This window comes from Aureobasidium pullulans (genome assembly GCF_000721785.1).
Source record: "Aureobasidium pullulans EXF-150 unplaced genomic scaffold scaffold_11, whole genome shotgun sequence".
In the NCBI taxonomy this organism is placed as follows: domain Eukaryota; kingdom Fungi; phylum Ascomycota; class Dothideomycetes; order Dothideales; family Saccotheciaceae; genus Aureobasidium; species Aureobasidium pullulans.
Genome location: NW_021941031.1, coordinates 746,073 through 765,628, shown reverse-complemented (window position 1 = coordinate 765,628; position 19,556 = coordinate 746,073). Strand labels below are relative to the sequence as shown.

The 19,556-nt window shown below is 51.8% G+C and overlaps 8 protein-coding genes across 8 annotated transcripts; 3 read left to right on the top strand and 5 right to left on the bottom strand.

Annotated features, from left to right (window-relative positions):
- Positions 1 to 414: 414 nt before the first annotated feature.
- Positions 415 to 4,425, bottom strand: M438DRAFT_346534 (uncharacterized protein). The gene is made up of 3 exons (XM_029905699.1): positions 3,647 to 4,425; positions 3,316 to 3,588; positions 415 to 3,256 (listed from the first exon to the last, which is right to left on the bottom strand). The coding sequence occupies exons 1-3, from the start codon at positions 4,196 to 4,198 to the stop codon at positions 881 to 883; spliced, it is 3,201 nt and encodes a 1,066-aa protein (XP_029759783.1). The 5' UTR covers positions 4,199 to 4,425; the 3' UTR covers positions 415 to 880.
- A 297-nt stretch (positions 4,426 to 4,722) lies between these two features.
- On the bottom strand, positions 4,723 to 7,431 carry M438DRAFT_346533 (uncharacterized protein). The gene is made up of 2 exons (XM_029905698.1): positions 6,420 to 7,431; positions 4,723 to 6,368 (listed from the first exon to the last, which is right to left on the bottom strand). Exons 1-2 carry the CDS (start codon positions 7,309 to 7,311, stop codon positions 4,738 to 4,740), a joined length of 2,523 nt encoding a protein of 840 aa, XP_029759782.1. The 5' UTR covers positions 7,312 to 7,431; the 3' UTR covers positions 4,723 to 4,737.
- A 233-nt stretch (positions 7,432 to 7,664) lies between these two features.
- M438DRAFT_346531 (pyrimidine 5-nucleotidase) lies at positions 7,665 to 8,793 on the top strand. Its single transcript, XM_029905697.1, has 5 exons — positions 7,665 to 7,760; positions 7,819 to 7,831; positions 7,881 to 7,916; positions 7,970 to 8,395; positions 8,446 to 8,793. The coding sequence occupies exons 1-5, from the start codon at positions 7,716 to 7,718 to the stop codon at positions 8,607 to 8,609; spliced, it is 684 nt and encodes a 227-aa protein (XP_029759781.1). The 5' UTR covers positions 7,665 to 7,715; the 3' UTR covers positions 8,610 to 8,793.
- Positions 8,794 to 10,496: 1,703 nt separating this feature from the next.
- On the top strand, positions 10,497 to 12,606 carry M438DRAFT_275435 (beta-glucan synthesis-associated; the record flags this gene model as incomplete). The annotated part of the gene is made up of 4 exons (XM_029900781.1): positions 10,497 to 11,092; positions 11,147 to 11,321; positions 11,373 to 11,474; positions 11,524 to 12,606. 4 exons carry the CDS (start codon positions 10,497 to 10,499, stop codon positions 12,604 to 12,606), a joined length of 1,956 nt encoding a protein of 651 aa, XP_029759780.1.
- A 555-nt stretch (positions 12,607 to 13,161) lies between these two features.
- Positions 13,162 to 14,046, bottom strand: M438DRAFT_346529 (uncharacterized protein). Its single transcript, XM_029905696.1, has one exon. The coding sequence runs from the start codon at positions 14,009 to 14,011 to the stop codon at positions 13,229 to 13,231; it is 783 nt and encodes a 260-aa protein (XP_029759779.1). The 5' UTR covers positions 14,012 to 14,046; the 3' UTR covers positions 13,162 to 13,228.
- A 119-nt stretch (positions 14,047 to 14,165) lies between these two features.
- Positions 14,166 to 14,766, top strand: M438DRAFT_275935 (uncharacterized protein; the record flags this gene model as incomplete). Its single annotated transcript, XM_029900821.1, has 2 exons — positions 14,166 to 14,236; positions 14,286 to 14,766. The coding sequence occupies 2 exons, from the start codon at positions 14,166 to 14,168 to the stop codon at positions 14,764 to 14,766; spliced, it is 552 nt and encodes a 183-aa protein (XP_029759778.1).
- Positions 14,767 to 15,112: 346 nt separating this feature from the next.
- On the bottom strand, positions 15,113 to 16,417 carry M438DRAFT_336191 (Arginase/deacetylase; the record flags this gene model as incomplete). Its single annotated transcript, XM_029903864.1, has 3 exons — positions 15,113 to 15,178; positions 15,239 to 16,011; positions 16,066 to 16,417. 3 exons carry the CDS (start codon positions 16,415 to 16,417, stop codon positions 15,113 to 15,115), a joined length of 1,191 nt encoding a protein of 396 aa, XP_029759777.1.
- An 874-nt stretch (positions 16,418 to 17,291) lies between these two features.
- Positions 17,292 to 19,272, bottom strand: M438DRAFT_366262 (mate family transporter; the record flags this gene model as incomplete). The annotated part of the gene is made up of 2 exons (XM_029907866.1): positions 18,283 to 19,272; positions 17,292 to 18,232 (listed from the first exon to the last, which is right to left on the bottom strand). Exons 1-2 carry the CDS (start codon positions 18,923 to 18,925, stop codon positions 17,292 to 17,294), a joined length of 1,584 nt encoding a protein of 527 aa, XP_029759776.1. The 5' UTR covers positions 18,926 to 19,272.
- Positions 19,273 to 19,556: the final 284 nt, after the last annotated feature.

The window sequence follows — 19,556 nt, the reverse complement described above, 5'->3', positions numbered from 1 at the left end:
GCTATAGCATGATGGGCGTTACTGCTAATTTTGTCGACCACGATTATGTTGTATGCGCTTATAAGTAGCCGCCGATACATCGAAGACCATCGAGATGACACCCAGGGATAAGACTGTCTTGTGGCAGGCGAGCAGAGTCATTCTGTCTACGTCTCACAATGGACATAGTCTAAAGGAGGAGCCTGGATAGGACAGACGTCTCGAGCCAATTGAGTGTGAGTGGATTAGCCGTCCCGCAATCGAATGACCATATTCTGCAGGAAGGGACGAACGCGGTACAAGCATCCGAGTTGTGTTTGACACGGTTGAATGCAGCAGCAGCATCATTGATCTTCGAACAGACAATTGCACAGTTAATTAAGCGGCTTGTGATCACAGGACAAGATCTAGCAAGGGACCATGAAATCAAAAAGATTGTGTAAAAAAAAGACGACTTTTGATAAAAAGGAGTCGAGTGGTTGGTATATAAAGCTGGCGTAAACAATGGACTAACAAAAATCAAGGCTAAGTCTTCGAACAGGGGTATTTTCTTTTAGAAAAGAGGCTGAAACAGCAGAACAGTGCGGGCGAAAACAAAAACAAAAAGTCAAGGATAACAGCGTTGACCATAAAACGGCAAAAGAATTGATGAGGGAAGAGACGGGAGATGAAACATAACTGGGTGGTATATGTAACAATGTAATCTCAACAAAAAATGATGCCGGTAAAGATAAAAAGCAAAATAGGGAACGTCAGGCGGTCGGATATCATTTGCGAGGAAAAAAGCAGACGCGAGAAGAGAACAGAAAACTCCAGGGGGCGAGAAAGGAATGATCGCATGAACTCCACCTTCTCCCTGGGATTGGAAAAGACATACGTAGTCTGTAGAATCAAATCAAAATCATTGCGGAGGCCCAATAGGAGCCGGGTATCCAGAAGCAGGTGCAATAGGAGCAGCAGAACTCGAAGGACGCGAGCCAACCGGGCCATGTGTTGATGACGATGACGATGCGGACGTATTGCCGCTATTGGCATTCACGACCTCGACGGAGATCGAGGCCGACCGATTGGCGTTGGCATGGTAGTGAGCGTTGGAGGCGACATCGCCGCCTAGCCCGGGTATCAAAGTGGTGTTAAGCGAAGTCGTAGAGCCATTACGCCCAGCGCCAAAAGGAAATTTGCTTTCATAAGGTGTCGACGAAGTAAGCGATGCCGAAGAAGTAGCTGGCCTGCTGCCTGCCGCAGCCAGAGTGGCCCACCCGCCGTTCGCCTGATTGTTGGCGCTATCGGGCTCGACTTCGGGACCGTTGTCATTCCAAGGATTGCGATAGCCCGACTCTCGCGATTCCAGGCTTTGCAGCGAGGCCTTGGATGCATTGTTCGAGGCGTGCTTGAACAAGGATGAGGCAGGGGAGTTGGAACTGTTCTTGCGCCTGTCGAGGAAAGACGAGAGAGAGGAAGACATACTACCCGGCTTCCTGAGTCTATCGAAGATTGACCGATGACCTTCGTTACTTTCCCCACTGCCAAAGTGAGTGCGCGTGGGAGATTCGGCCACGACGGGCGGCTCGGCGCGTTGCAGTAGCTTTGAGTCGAAGTATGGCATCGAGTCTTCGAAAGAATCGGACTTGGGTCGGGGAATCGCACCCTTGACGGTGCTTGCATTCAACCCATGAGAAACCAGTCCAAGGACCAGGAAGTCTATGGCATCCTTCAACCCACCGGCATTGTTGCGAGTATAAGTTAGAAGGAGATTCTCAGCCTCGACATCGTCATCGCCAATCCTTTCGAGCTTGGGCTGCTGGACAATGACCTCAACAACGTATTGGTCTTTGAGTTTCTGCAAAACATCGTCATGGAACTCTGCAGAGTTTAGGAAGTTACGAAGCTCGACAGTGCTAGGAAAGGAGATGTCGTGGCTTTCGGGAACCATACCCAAGAACTCGTCAACTGCTTGCGGGACCTGGTATTCGGGACCAGACACAGTGATGATGTCGCTAGCCTGCTCGGTGCCGGGGAAAGTGATCTTACAATTCCACTTTTTCTCGAGCTCCTCAATTTCGGGCATACGAGCGACCAGCTCGCGGTGGTAAAGTCTGTCGACAATGACTTGTTCTGAGACGTACTCGGCATCGACCTTCTCAACCATGTCCATGATCTCCTGCTTGACGAGTTCAAGGTTGTCAGCATTTCGCGCAGGGGTACGGCAAATGACATTGTCGACTTTGACATCATCGTCGTCTTTGCCAATGCCGCCACGATCCATTGCATTCGAGAATTTGACGAAAACAGAGTACTTCTTCATGATGCGCTGGATGTGTTGGCCTCCGATACCAATAATCCGCTTATGATATTGGTCGGGGACATGGAATGAGATAGAGGCAGGCATCTCGAGCTCGACAAGGTCAAGTCCGTTTTTGGTAGCTTCATACTGGGCGCCACGAACGTCGATGTAGAAGTTGTACTCATTGAAACCGTCGAAGACAATCTGGACGTTGCTTTGACTCATGATTTTGTTGATCTTGCCATTCTTCTTTCCGCTCACGAATTCTTTGTGTTCGTTGGCAAGCTCAACCTTGACCCGCAGAGTCGAGTTGGCCTTCTTTACAAACGGTAGCGAGTTGATGATGGTCATAGCGGCTTTGACAGAGTCGTCACTTCCATTGATGTGGAAGTTTAGTTTCTCAAAGTTGATCTCGGCGCCGGAGTTGATGCAGATGTCGGGCAACATGGCACGGATGTCGGAGGGATTGGGCTGTCTTTGCATGGGGTCTAGCTGTGTCAACCACCAAGAGGCGCTGTAGAATTGACCGGCCAAAGACATGATGTCGCGCACAGTACGCTCGACGTTGAGAATATCAGTGGCTTGTACGCGCAAGAGACCACTGTGATTGCCTAGCGGGGGCAAGAGGACATATGAGCCGTTTTGCTCGACAATCTTGCGGATCTTGTCGAGGCGCTCGAGCAGAATGTAGTCGACTTTGCTGGTTGTGATGGCCACGTCCTTGACAAAAGTCTTTGTCGTCAGGACTAGATCCTGAAGGCGTCTCTTGGCTTGCATGATATTCTCTTGGCTCTCGCCTGTGATGATAATCTCGTCTCTGGCGCGGGGATATGAGCCTGCGGGGCTATAACCGAAGATGCCAGGAAACAGGGGCGGGAAGTAAATGGCGGTACCGGTGGCCGATTCAATGAGCTTGATGTTGCGGCGATGTCGGCCACAGATGAGGGTGTGGAGGGAAAGCTCGAGCTTGATCGTATCGACTTGTCGCATGAGCTGAAGTACTTGTTAGTATACGAAGAAGGGAAAATGGGTGAAAGACTTGGTGGGCGTACGATTTGATCGATCATGATCAGAATTCTAGTCTTTGCATGCTCGCAGCACTCCATGTCACCAAAAATCATGAGACGCAATCTGTTCTCGACCAAACTGTCCATGGCACCGTGGATACTGGCCGAGTCAACGTCGAGGGGGCGAGGGTTCAGCAGGAAGATGTCGGCTTTGGTACGGTCGGAAATGTCGTCCATGTGGCGGAGGACATCAGTACGCACACCCTCGGTGTTGGGCACCATAATGAGAGTCGAGTCCACGTCGACGGTAGCGGAACGCTATTTCGAGTCAGCGGGGTGCTCTATGTGTAAACGTCTTCTTCCCTCATCTACCTACCAAGGTGATGGGAGTCTCGTTCAATATCTTTGCCCGCATCTTGTAGACTAGCTCCGAGTCGCCAGAGAGGCAGACGTTTGTGACCAGGGTGTTCAGGGGACCTCGCTGCATGCCGGGGACAGGCTTGGGCTGAGCTGACGTGACATGGGCCTGGATCTGGGCACCGCTGGCCTCGGTGATGACCTTGCACAGCGACTTGAGGTTCTCGACATTGCGGGCGTGGACGGGGAGGTCGTGGTTCGGCGGCGGAGAGTCGGGATTCGTGGCTTGGGGATGCGTCCAGCGCGCGTAAGCTCCAGGGCTGGCGTATATGACAGAGTCGGGGTCAGGGCCTGAGAGATTCGAAGCGAAGGGTATGTTGAACGACAGGTTGACGAGGTGGCCGGGGACTTGTGGATTCGGCTGCATGACATGCTGGCTGGCCATGTTTCGCTTGATGTTTTGCGGAGGGATGGACATGTCCTGGTGGTGAGGACGGCCGAAACCCATTGCAGGCGTCATCTTGTCCCAACCATGGCGTGCTTGGCCGGTGAAGTTTGATATCTTGTGCATCGAGGACGTCGGGGTCGGGTGAACGAGCGTGATGGGTTTGTGGTCAGATGGACGTCGAGGCTGGAGCAGCGCACTGCAGGAAGCAACCGATAATCAACGGAAATCACGGGCGCCCAGAGAGCCCGCCAGTTTATGAAAAGACAAGCCAACCAATGTGAGTCGTCGTATATTGCAATCCCCGACGATTTGCTTTGTTAAACTCGTCGTCGTCGATTTTCCCACAGCGCGTACGACCTCCGCCGATACTAGCAAGCACACATCCACGCAAACTTGGGGCTTCACGTGACCGTGCCATCAACTGCCAGCCTGCCAGGTGCCTTTAGCCTTTCCGCATCCGCCGACCACGAAACCTGCACGAGGAATGAGGGGCCCACCACTTTTCACTCCCATGAGCCGCCCATCATCACATCCTGTTTTACTCACTTGTGCACACGCAATACGGTACTCTGTTGGATGATTGTTTGCCTTTCTGACCATCTGCATCTCTGGCCGTCTGTTCCGACACACAACCCATCTCTTCCCATGCTCTTCCCTCTTGCTCAGTAGCCTACTCTTCTAACCTCTCTTCCGTACTGATCTACATATATCTCCCTGGGCGCTGCCGATCCTTCCTCGCCGTAACGCGCTCCAGGTCCTGCATATGATCCTGCAGCTTGACCCGCTCCGTAACTATATCTCATGTCCACCGGACGCCCATATTCAGATCCTGGCACAACACTGACGCCTCTCATGGGTGCAGGAGGAGGTGCCATCGTCGCCGCACGACCTCCTGCCTCTCCCATCCGGACAAACTCGCTCTGTGGTGCCATGCTCGGTTGTCTTGACATGTAGCGAACAGGCTCCATGTCGGGACGCACACTATACGCTCTGGGAGCATATGGTCCTGGTGCCGCTTCGGGTGGGTACACTGAAGCTCTACCCCCTGGCGCCTCCCTAATGTACACAGGCCCGGCTGCCTCGTCTCGATAGTACTGCGGCTCTGGAGCACGGGAATATTCTCGCTGTCTGTAGGCACGGTAATCGGTAGGCATAGCCTCCGGCTGCTCGACCATTCTACGTACCGGCGGAGGTGGTGGCGGTGGCATTCTCGTACCATGTTCATCCTCGTATACACTGTGGGTCGGCTGGCTTGCGTAAATGACAGACTGTCTGCTCGGTGCACGTTCGTACATCATCTCAGGCTCCGGTCGCAATTGCGGCGCGACTGACAATCTGGAGGATACCTCAGGCTCGTTCGCGTAGTATCTATTGCCGTATTGGTCCACGACAATCCTTCTAGTCGGTGGCAGTGGAGGAGGTGCCATAGTGGACATGGGAGCCTCCCGCGCGGCCCTGAGGTGTGGAGGAGTCACCGATCTCTCAGATCGAAGGTACTGCATTTGTGGTGCTCTCATGACTTCGTCGCCATATCTCGATGTCCTTTCGGGAAAAGGCTGCGATACAGTACGGTAGCCAGCAGGGGAGGCTATCCTGCCCATAGGAGAAACTGGACGGTGCGCAGCATGCAGGCTTGCCACGCGGCGTAAGTCTTGATCATCTCTTCTGGGTCTGCCATAGACACCCGGCGAAGATACTCTTATGACACTGGGAGAAGAAACGCCATCCAAGCCGTAGTGCGAAGGTGGTGGTGGCTCCTGATAGTAGGTTTGCCTTGGGCCTGAGACTATCTCGACATCTGATGGCAGTTGGTAGGGACGAGTGCGCACAGATTGCAAAGCAGGAGGTGCAGCAAACGGTGGAGGTGATACTGGCTCGGGTTTGATGTACGGTTCGGGAGATGGGGCGGCCGGCTTGTTGCGTGTTTTACGGGCCTTGGTAGAATGAGCCTCTGCATCTCGCTTCCTCTTTTTGTTGCCCTTTCCTCTCGGCTTCTTGTAAGCGCCATTTGGACTGGTTTGTGTGGAATTGCGAGGAGAAGTCGTCGAGTCGTCGGACTCGAATTGCTGACGATAGGCGCTGGATGATTGATAGGCATGGGGTGAAGCAGGGTGTTGGTTGTTTGATGCTGAAGGATAACTCGTCTGAGATTGACCAAGTCCAGGTGGCTTGACCATGGTAAGGGGCGAGACTCGGGCAGGCTGAGGGGCAGCGACTTGTGTGAGGTGGCTTGTGATGACAGGAGCTTGAGGCGATGGGACGTAAGCGTCTTGAGGCACGAACTCACTGCTGTCTGATGCAATGCTTAGTCGGGCCGTGTCCAGCACAAACAGGAAACACTTACCATCATCTAGATCCATAGCATCTGCATCACCGTCGGGTCCGCTGAAGGCATTGGCATCTGGAGGTGAATATTCCTCCGAGTCTTCTCGTTCCGCGTCGTATAGGGCTTCGTTCTCATGCTGAGCAAAGGCCTGTGAAGAAGGATGAGGCTGCTTGTCAAGAGACTCAAACTCGACAGGATGCTTCTTGGGAATAGACGCGCTACTTGCCGTATGTATCGCTTCCACCTTCTCCTTGGGAGAGCCCTCTTCTGACGACCAGTCGTTTGCCTGGCTAGAGTAATATGAATTCTCGTCGAACGAATCACTCGCTGCAGTCTGGGGGTTAGCGGCAGGTTTGAGACCTGATATGGGCTTGACCATTTCGAGGGCTTTTGAAAAAGTCTCGCTCAGGTTGACGAGAGGTGGTGCCTCCTCAGTATTTCTGAAATGAGCGTTGTGTTTGCGCTGATCCGCCGCATCCTTGAGCTGTCGCTCGATACGTTGTCTTTTCAACTGCATCTCTGCTCTTATCAAGTCTTCCGATTTTGTCAACAGGATTGGGTCGATACCGCTCTTGGTGGCATTTGTCCCTGTCGCCGTAGACGTGTTCTGCGAGAAAGCTTGCGCATTCCCCAGACGAGCAGCAGCGCCGTAAGAAGAGCCAGACATTGCCTGTTCTCTACTTGATCCGTTTGACAGACCAGGTAGCTGAGAGGCCAAGGACTGGCTGGACGTAGTTGGCGGTTCGGCGGCGGGTTGAAGCCGCTGTTTAACGGCAGCTGGCAGCTTGAATCGCGGATGTCTGTCTGCAAGAACATTGTCCTTCAGTTGCAGCCACTGGTCGTAGAAAGCAGCTTGTACATGATGCTCCGCGATCATGGACCTGTGGCCATTCACCTGCGTGGAGGCCATGACGAGAAGACTATCTCCTGTTTGCGAGCGTCGAACAGCAATTTCACAATAGTGATGGTACTATGCAAGCGCCATGCCTCTGCGATTCTAGTGATAGTGGATGGATGGCACGCGTGTTGTTTCAGCAAAGGGAGGAAGAAACAAGAGCTTGCATTGAAATTGTGAGATCGCCCGCCAGACTCGGGCTTTTTCCTTGGCGTCGTCCCCGGACCGAACGCGGAGTGATCCCTTCGTTCTCCATACCATCCACGTCAATGTGAGTCTTTGCCTCTGCTTCTTTACAACCTTGTTGAATGTTGCACTCTCTTTATCGGTCTACTTCTCTCTTTGGTCGGTCAGGTCTTCTTGCTTCTCGGAGTTTGGCATCTTCTACGCATATACACGCACAGAGGTTTCAGAGCAATATGGCGGACAATCGTAAAGTCTTCTTCTTTGATATAGACAACTGTGTATGTACCCAACCGAACAATCTCACGCTCTCTCCTTCGTTACTAACACCTAGTTTAGCTGTACTCGAAGAGTAGGTGAAAATCGATACACATCCTGAAATCATGTCTAATGAGTCACAGGCAAGAAGGTGCATGAGTTGATGGGCGATCTTATTGGTACGCGTCTTCGTTGTACGCCTATCTCAACAGAATCACTAACGGTATGACAGACAAATATTTCCAAACTCATCTTTCCCTATCACAGGAGGACGCCAATGAGTTGCACATGCGATACTACAAAGACTATGGACTCGCTATCGAAGGACTCGTACGCCATCACAAGGTTGACGCACTTGAGTACAACGAGAAAGTGGACGACGCGTTGCCTCTCGAAGACATCATGTTTCCGGATCCCAAGTTGCGCAGACTACTCGAAGATCTCGACACGTCGAAGGTGAAACCCTGGCTCTTTACCAATGCATACATCAACCACGGCAAACGAGTGGTGAAGCTCCTGGGTGTTGAGGACATGTTCGAAGGCATCACGTACTGCGACTACTCAGCAGCCAGGTTTTTGTGTAAGCCATCGCCGGACATGTTCAAGAAAGCTATGAAGGAAGCTGGTGTGACGTCGGCCGAAGATTGCTATTTTGTTGGTATGTTGTAGCTCCATGACTTTGTAAAGATCAGTACTGACGTGTAAAAGATGACTCGGCCATCAACGCAGTTGGTGCAACCAAGTTGGGCTGGACTGCGGCACACTTGGTAGAGCCGGGTGTCACTGCTCCTGTGACACAAGCCTCAAAATATCAGATCAGCAACCTCCAGGAACTCAGGAGCATCTTCCCTCAATTCTTCAAGTCGACTTGACTGAGGTCTAGATGATACGTTTACTTGCTGCTTCATGACCTTATTCTAGAGCTAGACGATACATTAGCGTAATCATAATTTTCGAAGATGCTAGGGGTGCTTGGCTTGCGATATCCACGAACAATGCCAGCCAACAGAATTGACACAGATGATAGAGAAACGTGTCGGAAGCGAACGACTCATTCAACAATCCTGCGTGAAGGCACGAAGGCACGAAGGGACGATTCGTTTGAAAGACAGAAGCGAATGTCCAACGAAAGTAAGTCTTTGAAGTGTCGTGCCTTGGGCAGACCGCTCTTTGGAAACCCAGTCCCTGTAGGATTTGGGCAATCCCCACGTCTATGTTGTGCTATGATGTCGACGAGTCTCATATAAGGATTATGGCGATTGAGTTTGGTCAGGCCTAACATGAGGTTCAAACCTGCACGAGTAAGGGAGATGAAACGTTTAAGGAGCCGCGGCGGGTCCTCAGCCCCTATAAACAAGCTCAGTGGTAGAAGACATTTAGCGTCTTCTAGAATGAAAAGTTAGAAAGTATATGGAGACAAGCAAGACTGGGCTGCTAGAAAGAATTCTGTAGACCAAAACGGCCGTCGGACCCTGTTATGCCTGCATAAAGAATGTAGACAGTCCTGAAATTCGGCGCTTTTGAATACGGAGATTGGCCGAGGCGAAGACGGGTTCATATCCAACAGCAATTCGAAAGGCTGGAGGTGGAGAAGCCACACAAGATCAGACAAGAAGCGACAAGCGGAAAACGAAGCGAAGCTGGAGAAGCTTGTCGGACTTTGAATGTTTTGAAGAGTGTTTTTGCCGAAAAGTGCGACGCTGCTGCAGGCATGTTCCTGTCAGCACCGCAGCAACAATCGGTGCCTGTCAGCACGGCAATGGAGAAGGTTTCATGTACTCTTTTGCATCGACGATAAGATTTGGATAACAAAAGAGGTGTGGCTACGGAGTCATGCTTCTCTCGCAGTAGAGACTGGGCATCCAGAAAGCAGGATATGGCAGAGCAGAATGATGAGAGTGGTTGTTTCAGCAGTCTGGTTGGAACAAAACTTGGGCCCTTGTCTGGTTCCTTGAATAGATGGCGCTCGGACTTGATAGCGAGACGGGCTAGACGGGGCAAGTTGAGGGAGATTCAACCAAGACAAAATGGGGCTGGCGTTGCGGGAGTCCAGGTTTACGGAGGTTTGCCACGGGCTGACCTCGTCGTCATGACCAGCGGCTGTGGCGATCGGGTTACAGCAAAGAGGCACGAGTTGAGGCAGGACAAGTGACAAAGATTGATGGGAGGTTGCGAATACAACGATGGTGCAACATGGTCAGATGTTAGTGCATGGTGCTTGGCTGGCAGGCACTTGAACGCGTAGTCGAATACGAAATGATTGAGATCGGCCGAGATGGATGTGGCAGGGCGGCGGGCCCATGTTGAATTGTCAGAGGGGATTTGGCAGAAGCACCAAGCCTGCAAGTGCCAAAGCCCCCTTAAGACGGCAAGCACAGGCCCAAACAACATTGTAGCGCGACACCTCCCGATCAACAATCTTTTTGCTTGCTGCTCCTCTTTCGCATCTCGCATCTCGCATCTCGCATTCCGCATCACCTCGACCGTCTCCGTGACCCTCTGCGACTTCCGTGTCCGTTCCGCCATACAGCATTGCCCGCGCAGGCCGAGGGCTGGCCGACTTGCAAGACTCTGAGTAGACGCTCGCAACGACACACGACTTCCGACGGCGACTTCTCCGCTCTCCACGCTCCACCACCTGTCTCGCTCTTGCTCGAGTTTGTTCAATCACAACCAGCAGTATGTCATCTCCACCGGACGCCTACCAGCCTTCAACTCCTCACATTCGGCTGAACTCAGGCAGCGACGACCTCGTCAACATGGCCGACTCCCAAGACCACCAAGCCACACGCCAACCCTCGTCTCGTTCATTGACGAGGCCTGGCACCGCTGGCTCTGCTTCCATCCGCCCCTCGTTACACCCCGCCCCTTCAACGAACAGCCTATACAACGCCGGGGCTCCCGAGTCGGCAGAGCTCCTCCTCCCGCCTAGCCGCTCTCGTCCGTCACGGCGCTTCCGCGATGACGACTCGCCCATGCGATCGCCCAGCCAAAGTGGCTACAATTCTCGCCGCACCAGTTGGGGCTCCGAGTCGACTGGCAGCAGAGACAGCCGCGTGGGTCCTTTTGCCTCTCCCTTTGACGACTCACGCGCGCCGTCACGCGCTGGCAGCGATGACGAAGGCGTGAACACCCAGACCGTTTCGGAAAAGTACAATATTCTGCCTTCGGCTGGTCTGCTACTCTTCCCCGAAGATGTCGAGAAGGACGATTACCTGCACAATCCGGATCCCAACGAGAAAGAAGGTCGCATAACGTGTTCCGACTTGTTTTCGAAACGTGGTATTACCAACTTGGGTGGCCTCGTACTTATCACCCTAGGAGTCTTTATGCTGTTTATCGGTTATCCCATCATGTATGTTGACCCTTCACTCATACACCGCCACTTCACCACTAACTAGCCGCGCAGCACATTCGCTGTCAAGTACAACGAGGCTCCCGTAAATACATGCTCCAGCGACCCCATGTGTATCAAGGACAACGTCGCACTGCTGAAGAACGTACGCCATGGCCTCATCGACCCAGCCACCCCCAGCTCGGTCATGACGAGAAAGTCCGTAAACGGCAAGACTCTCAAGCTTGCAGTATGTCGCACCGCCCCAAATGTGATATGCCTTATACTGACTGCTTTGAAGTTTTCCGACGAGTTTGAGACTGACGGCCGCACTTTCTATGATGGTGATGACCCGTACTTCCAGGGTGTTGACATCTGGTACGGTGTCACTCAGGATCTCGAGGTGAGTCTTTCACACCCTTTCATCTACATCTCCATCTGACAATAGCTAGTGGTACGATCCCGATGCTATCACCACCAAGGACGGTGTCCTCGAAATTACATTTGATGCTTTCCAAAACCACGGACTCAACTACCGCTCTGGTATGCTGCAATCTTGGAACAAGCTCTGCTTCAAGGGCGGCTATCTCGAGGCTAGTATCTCGCTTCCTGGTAGGGGTGACACGATCGGTTTCTGGCCTGGTTTCTGGGCTATGGGCAACCTTGGTAGACCTGGCTACCGTGCTACTACTGATGGAACCTGGCCTTACAGTTACTCGGACGTCTGCGACCCCGGTATCACTGCTAATCAATCTTCTCCCGATGGTTTCAACTGGCTTCCCGGTATGCGACTTCCCGCTTGTACTTGCGATGGCGAGGAGCACCCTAGCCCTGGAAAGTCTCGCTACGCTGCCGAGATCGATGCCATCGAAGCCAGTGTCTCCTACCTCGATCCCGAAACATACGGTGCCGCCGTCGGCTCAGCCTCGCAAAGTTACCAGACCGCTCCCTTCGATATTTTCTGGCGCCCGAACACCGATTTCATCGAAGTCTACGACAACTCCATCTCGGAGATGAACTCTTACCAGGGTGGTGTTTACCAGCAGGCTCTCTCTACTGTCACCCTTCTGAACAACGATTGGTATGATGGCAAGGCCTACCAGGTGTACGCCTTTGAGTACGAGCCTGGTTCAGATGGTTACGTCGCTTGGTACGTGGGTGCAGAGCCCACATGGAAGATGACTGCCGATGCTGTCGGACCCAACGGCAACGTCGGACAAAGAGTCATGCCGGAGGAACCTTTGGCACTAATTGCCAACTTCGGTCTCTCGGCCAGTTTCGCCCAGCTGAACTGGACTGGTCTGGCTGAGCTCATGCCTGGCAAAATGAGATTCGACTACATCCGTATCTACCAGGATGAGGACGGCGAGATGACCTGCGACCCCGAAGGCTACCCCACAACCGAGTACATTAAGAAGCACTCCAAGGCATACGAGAACCCCAACATTACAAGTTGGGAGGATGCAGGATTCAGCTGGCCCGAGAACTCGTACGTCGATTCTTGCAAGAGCAGCAACTACAAGGGCCCGAATTAAATGGACGGGAACGAGGGTAATGGCGCAGCAGCATTTTTGACAAAGGCGTTATTGACGGAGTAAACATGGACCATGATGATATTTTCTCTCGAATGGGCGAAAGACGGACCACGCGGCAAGACGCAAGATTTTTTTGATTTTCTCTCGACAAAGTTACAGCATGCATGGGAGTGCTCGCCATGTTTTCATTATTTGAGGTGGAATTCACGAAACGGAAAGAAACACACACGATTGATTTTTTGTATAGATGTTTTGAGCAAGTCACCCGAACTGGAGCAGAAGGCATCGAGCTTCATCTCGTCATGACTTTTGGGGAGGCAGTTGTTATTGTTTTGTCGTTTCTTCGCATCTGCTCGTTTCTGTTTTCAGTGTTTTTGGAGGGTTTATGCTTTTGGCCTGATGTACTCGTACGACATGAAAAAAAAGCAGTGTCGGTGTTTTTACTAGACCTTAATCGAAAAACCAAAACACATTTCATAATTCCCAAAGACCGAGTTGCCAATTGGGTGATATAAGAGGATAGAAGACACTGAGGATTGAAGTAATCCAGAGAAGTGGAGTGAGAAGGGGGTATAATACAGGTATATGTACAGGTAGTTTCGTGATGTCTGGTGCGCCTTGTCTAAGCGACAGGAGACAGATGGCCATCCTTGTCATACTTTGCCTTGAAGAAAGTATAGTTGAGGGTGATGGTGTCAATCTTTGACATGTTCGGATCCCTCAAGAACTCGGGATCAATGTAAAAGAAGACAGGCATGTCGACAGTCTCTCCCTTGTTCAACCTCTGCTCTTCGAAGCAGAAACATTGAATCTTTGAAAAGTAGGGGGCGACTTGGCCGGGAGTCACAGAGTAAGTGGCCACACCGATGATGTCTTCCTCTTTGCTCAGATTGGTCGCGGTATAGAAGGCCAGCGCGGTCTCGCCAGGCAACACACGGACTTCCCTCTGCTGAGGTGTAAATTTCCAAGGCAGCACGTCCGAGGTCGAACCAGCAAAGGTGATGCGTAAACGGCGGGAATCAGTGATGGGGATCAGGCGAGATGCAATGTCGTCTTCTTCGTATTGGCCACTGTGGATGGAGATGGGTTGGCCGCCCCAGCCCATTTGCTGGCAGATCATCTTGTAGAAGGGTACGGAGCCATAGGATAGCGCTACTGTGCCCAGGATGATTGAGAGGGTGTAATAGAGAGTGTTGCGATTCTTGTTTTTGAATTGAGCGCGCAGATCTTCTTGGGTGGGCATGCGGGTCTGTTGGTGTTGGTTTGGCTGTGGACGGGTCTGCATGCTTCTTCTAAAGAAGTTGCGCGGTAAGGAGCGGGCGCATTGTGTCGTCGTCGTCGATGGTGCTTGTGTTCGTAGTGCTGTGCGCGCTAGATTGCGACCGAGCAGCGATATCGAATTCATGTTGGATCGTGTTTATGAAAAATGTAGATCGTCATGGATGCGATCAAGGATGGGCCTCTTCGGAGGTGAGCCACTGGCCGCAAAGCTTACTCATCCATCTAAACTCTTTTTTACCATCCAACTCTGTCTCTACCCATCTATACAACCAGTCAAGATGGGAGAAATCTGTGGAGTCTGTTCGCAGAACGAGTCCAAGTACAAGTGCCCATCTTGTCAAGTGCGATAGTGAGGTTCTCGTCATCAAGAGCAAAAGTCGCATGCTGACCATCAACAGCTGCTCCATCGCATGCTTCAAACAACATAAAGAGACGCACGCAAATGACCCACCAAAAGAGAAGCCCGCCCCTGCGCAACCGATAGCTGCCGAAACAACCACAGTGCCAACCACCACAAGGAACGCCCTCCCAGGAAGCACCAAGAAAATAGACTTCACCAATTTCGAATCAGACCCAGAACTCCTACGCCTACTATCTCGTTACCCAAACCTGCGCATCCAGCTCCAGAGCGTCTATGGTCTGACTCTAGAACCTCCACCGCAAGAGCAGCCTTCGTCCAACTACAGAGGCAGAGGTAGAGGCAGAGGAAGAGGAGGTTTCCATCAGCAATCCCACTGGTCGCAAGCAAAAGGTGACAAAGAGGCTACCGAATCTTTCAAGAATATGAGACGTGTCGAGGGTGATGACCAAGGGCTGGCTGAGTTTGTTCACTTGCTCAAGATGAGATTTGCGACTGATGCTGGACACGCTGGCCCTTGAGTCGCATGCTGTCAAAAATACCAGCATCGGCTACTCTACCAACTGGACCTACACTTTCACTATCAGAACCGCATCATGACTTTCAACTCGGCACGAATCTAGTGTCAGGATGAAGGATGCGCTCAGCACCTGCGCCAAGATTTCGATCGAAGCCCAAGGCATTGCATCCACACAAAGCAAACTTGATCACCATGATTCTGAGCCTTCGACACAATCGCCAAGGGGTCAAAGTCTCAGATTCGGTTCTTATCAACATATCCAAAATTCTGGCCAGCCGATCCAATCCTCAGCCTGGCCAATCCAAGTCATCAGTCGGGTCTTCCCAATCATTCGTTCATTCATCTCTCTACTTCAGCTCTTTCTTGCTGTCGACCGACAACTCGGAGAGGGGGCCGTCTTTGACCATGAGTGTCTAGAGAGGGAACTTGTTAGCGAGACTTCAAGATGATGCGATGGGCTTCATTTCACGTACCATAACTTCGTACAAAACGTCGGCAGCGGCCATGGTGGTCAACTCGGCATTGGTATCGTAAGCAGGCGCAACTTCGACGACATCGGCGGCCACAAGGTGGATGCCCTCCAGGCCACGGATGATGGTACGGAGCTCACGGGTGGTCCAGCCACCTGTCTCAGGGGTACCGGTTCCAGGAGCAAAGGCAGGGTCGAGCGAGTCGATGTCGATGGAGAGGTAGACAGGGTTATCGTGACCAACACGATCGTGGATCTTCTTGATAATACCATCCATTCCAATCGTATCAATCTCGCGAGCCTCGACGATTTCGAAACCACAGTAGCCGTCGTTTTCGTAGTCGGACATGCCCGAGAGGGTTGTGCGGATACCAGCATGAATGTTTGTATCATTGCGCAGTAGCCCTTCCATTGCGGCATGGTAAAAGTACGTACCATGGTTGATAGAGGCAGTCTTGGAGGGTGCGCCTCCGAAAACCTTTGGCTTCCAGGTGTCGAGATGGGAGTCAAAGTGGATGACCGTGATGGGTCCGTATGCTTTGTTCATGGAGCGCAGAAGAGGCAGCGTGATAGTGTGGTCTCCGCCGAGGGTAATGACGCGAGGAAGTGTCTTGCCGTGTTTGCTGGGGCCAGTCATGTGTGCGTTTGCGGCGGGCTCGCGCATGAGGATGCTGTTGTGGCCCTCTTCGATTTGCTTGAGAGCCCACTCGTTGTCGTAACTTGTCACGGGGATATCACCACAGTCGATGACAGTGGCCCAGCTATTGAAAGGGTTCGCTGTAATTCGAATTAGTACTTGATATTATGATGCATGTCATCGTTGGTACAAACCTTGGAGGGGGACGTTGAAACCTCCGTAAAGGTTCAGACGTCTCGAACCCTGACGAATACCGCTAGGACCGAATCTGGCACCAGGACGGTACGAAGTGCCAGTGTCGAAGGGGGCACCGATAAAGGCAATGTCGTACTTCCTGGCATCGCTAGCTAGGCAGGGGTGGTACTCGATACGACCAAAAGTCGAAATACCAGAAAAGACCGAATCGGCCTGAGTACCACCATCACCAGGAAGGGTATTGTACCACAAAGACTTGTGAGGGCCCTCCTTGAAAGCCTCTTGGCTATGGTCGCCGTGTGCAGAAACACCAGCTGCCAATGCAGCGGCAAAGGTGACCAACTTGAACATCTTGAGCTGTACCCTTCAAAGATGAAGAGGATTGGGATAGTAAGATAGAGTTGTTGAGAAGTATGAAGAGAAGAGAAAGAAAACCGCAGCAGCTCACTCACAACTAATACTCTTGCGATCCTCCAGCTAGCCGCCAGGAACAGGAAAAACACCTACGCAACCAACCTCGAGCTTACCATATTTACCTAACCACGCCCTGTCAAGATTGTCAACACAAGCTAAGCTACACAAGGGAGCTCAGAACGAGCAGAGATCATGTCGTCAGTGTCGTGCGATCCGACATCATCTTCCCGGGACTGGTGATCGCGCGAAGGTGTCACAGCAGAGAAAGCACGATATCAATCTATCATACCCCACATTGGTTGTTGACACACCGGCCTTAGAAGGCGGCGGCCGCAGATATGCACCCTCGTAGATATCTCCGGCTTGAGTTGAGTGATCTACACTCGTGCAGTGGTGGGGTTGGCAGGGCCGCGAAAAAGCTGGGGTTAGTAAAGAGGGTTTATAACACTGACGTCGGTGCATCACTCGAGTACTCCAACCACTCTATCTCTCCGCTGTCAATAATCTGGATTGGTAAACTTGCCGTATCGCGTGGCAGAAAGTCTAAATGGTCGTGGTATCGGAAGTTGTGTCAGATCGAGGGATTGGTGTGGATGCAAGCCAGCTTCCTAATCCGGTGATATGGTTCTGATCAGGCACTCCTTCCTTACCAGGGCTGAGAATCCTCGTCATCGCATAGAACCAGGTATGGTGCTCTTGGCATCAAGCAGTCTATCACCGAAACAGCAGAAGCAGCATCTCAGGCGTCAAATTTGGTCAGATTGTATTATCTATAGTACTATGATATTTTTGATGCTGGATGAGCCCAATGCTATCTACTTTCCTCACCCTGGTAGCCCTCAACATTGTTCGCCAATCCAGACTCGACCTGCTCCTCATGCTCCATCCTTTCGAAAGCCTTGCGGACTTGATAGTCCCAATTACTCCAAGCAACAATCGCCCACTCACCAAACCCGACCAGGTACAGAGCGATACATTGACCAACCCACAGACCTGCCAAACCCCAGCCATGGAAGGCCAACCAGATTCCCAAAGGCAGGGCACCACAGTAATAACTGATTATGTTGACCAGAGCACCAACATGTTGGCGTCCCATTCCACGCAGAGAACCACCACAAGACCCGTTGAGCCCATCAGCAATCTGGAACAAGGCGACCCAGGGCATGACTTCTGCAGTCAGCTTGATCACATCCTGATCGTCGTTGAAGATTCTGGCGTAGAAATTCTTGACGCCCATCAGGAGTGCAAGAACAAGGGCTCCAAGGATCATGGATAACCAAGCAGCTACATTGGCGCTACGTGCTGCGCCTTTCGCGTTTCTGCCTCCTAGGAGATTTCCTACGCGTGCTGATGTTGCAACTCCAACACCGAAGGGGATGGTGTTGAGGACTTGATCTGTGGTCATGATGACGGATTGCGCGGCCAAAGGGATGGTTCCGAGTTTACCTGCTGCAAGAGCCACAATCTCAAAGGCCCACCACTCTGTACCTACGTGGACGACTCCAAGTAGAGCAAGCCTTGTGAATGTGCCAATGTTTTGGAAAGCTTTCTTTGACCATCCGCCCCAGCAGTCCCAGCCTGAGACAAAGCGAGCATAGGCGAGAAGGAGGAGGAACGATAGCCAATACGATATGCTTGTGGCCAGAGGTGCCCCGAGGAGACCCATCTTGCAGGTGTAGACGAAAAGATAATTCAGACCTGCATTGATCGGCGAGGTGATGAGAAGAACATATGTGCCAGGTCGCATGATGCCTACACGTCGTCAGCTGGTGTCAGAAGTTCAATATTCATGTCTGACTTACCCTGTGCTTGCAGGAACTTCTTCAAGCATTCGAAGTAGATGTATCCAAGTCCACCGAGCGCAAGAACGCTGAGGAACTTGCTGCTGTCGTGCGACAATTGCTCGTCTTGGCCAAGAGCTCTAAAAACAGGCTCCGAGCAAAACCATAGAATAGCCACCGGAATGTATAGCAAGCCAAGTACGAACAGTGCTCTCTGGAGGATGATCCCCAGATCGTGTTTGTCCTTGCTTCCAGTAAAACTCGCCGAGGCAAGCGTATCGATGGCAGTGGTTCCTCCCAAAGCAATGAGCCAACCAGAGGCCATGGCGAACATGTAGGAGAAAGCCGCTGCTGCTAGTGCTTCGGGACTCAATCGTCCAACGACCAGAACCGAAACAGTTTGCAAAGAGTTTTGCAGCATATATGCAAGGAAGACAGGGGTTGATCCGCTGAGCAGCACCCAGAATTCGTGGATAATGAGCTGAGTGCTGCTTTTGTCCTCGTCATCAAAGTCGTCGACTGAGCCAATGGTTGGCTCATCGTCAGGCTTGGGAAGAAGAGAGGTTCTTTCATCTGGTTCTTGAAATTTCGAATCAGTCGACTTGCGGAGGAAGTTTGGCAGCCACGAGCCGGCACTCTCGGTGCCATCTTGACGACTGTCCATGATGCGGTAAGGTTGATTGAAATCAGAACAGTGTAGAAAGGTGCCCAGAATCACTCAGCAATGGCTGTCCAAGACATCAAGTACAAGGCCGATGCAACGAACAGAGATCTACATTGAATGGGTGATAAGTAACATGATGTTGTAACCACTCAGGAATCAACGTCAATTGTTGGCCATGAGAAAGAACGTTTAGTCACACTGTTGGGCGCAAACCGAACATAACAAAGTACGGGCTGAGTATCCAGAAGCAGACTCCCGATAAAGGTACGGAAAGACAGTGTAGACGATAGACGACGGGCCGGCGGCAGTAGTGTTGAGTCAAGTGGATCTTGACTCTCTGACAGCAGAGTGTTTAACCTACTGAACAAGGGCCCTGTGAGCATGATTCTTCTTATCAGGAGGATCTGCTGGGGTAGATTGAGCAGGGTTGACTAAGTCGCATGGCTAAGCAGCGATGACTACAAAGCCATGTCAGCCGCCATCTATGCTTTTATCATCCTGGTGCATAAGATCGGGTATCCAGATACGAGCTAGGCTTTTACACCATCGCAAAAAGAATTCATGGTGTGGCATTCTTATTGTGACTGTTCAAGATCAAGAAGATTGGCAGCGTGGATGGTCGTCGCAAGAT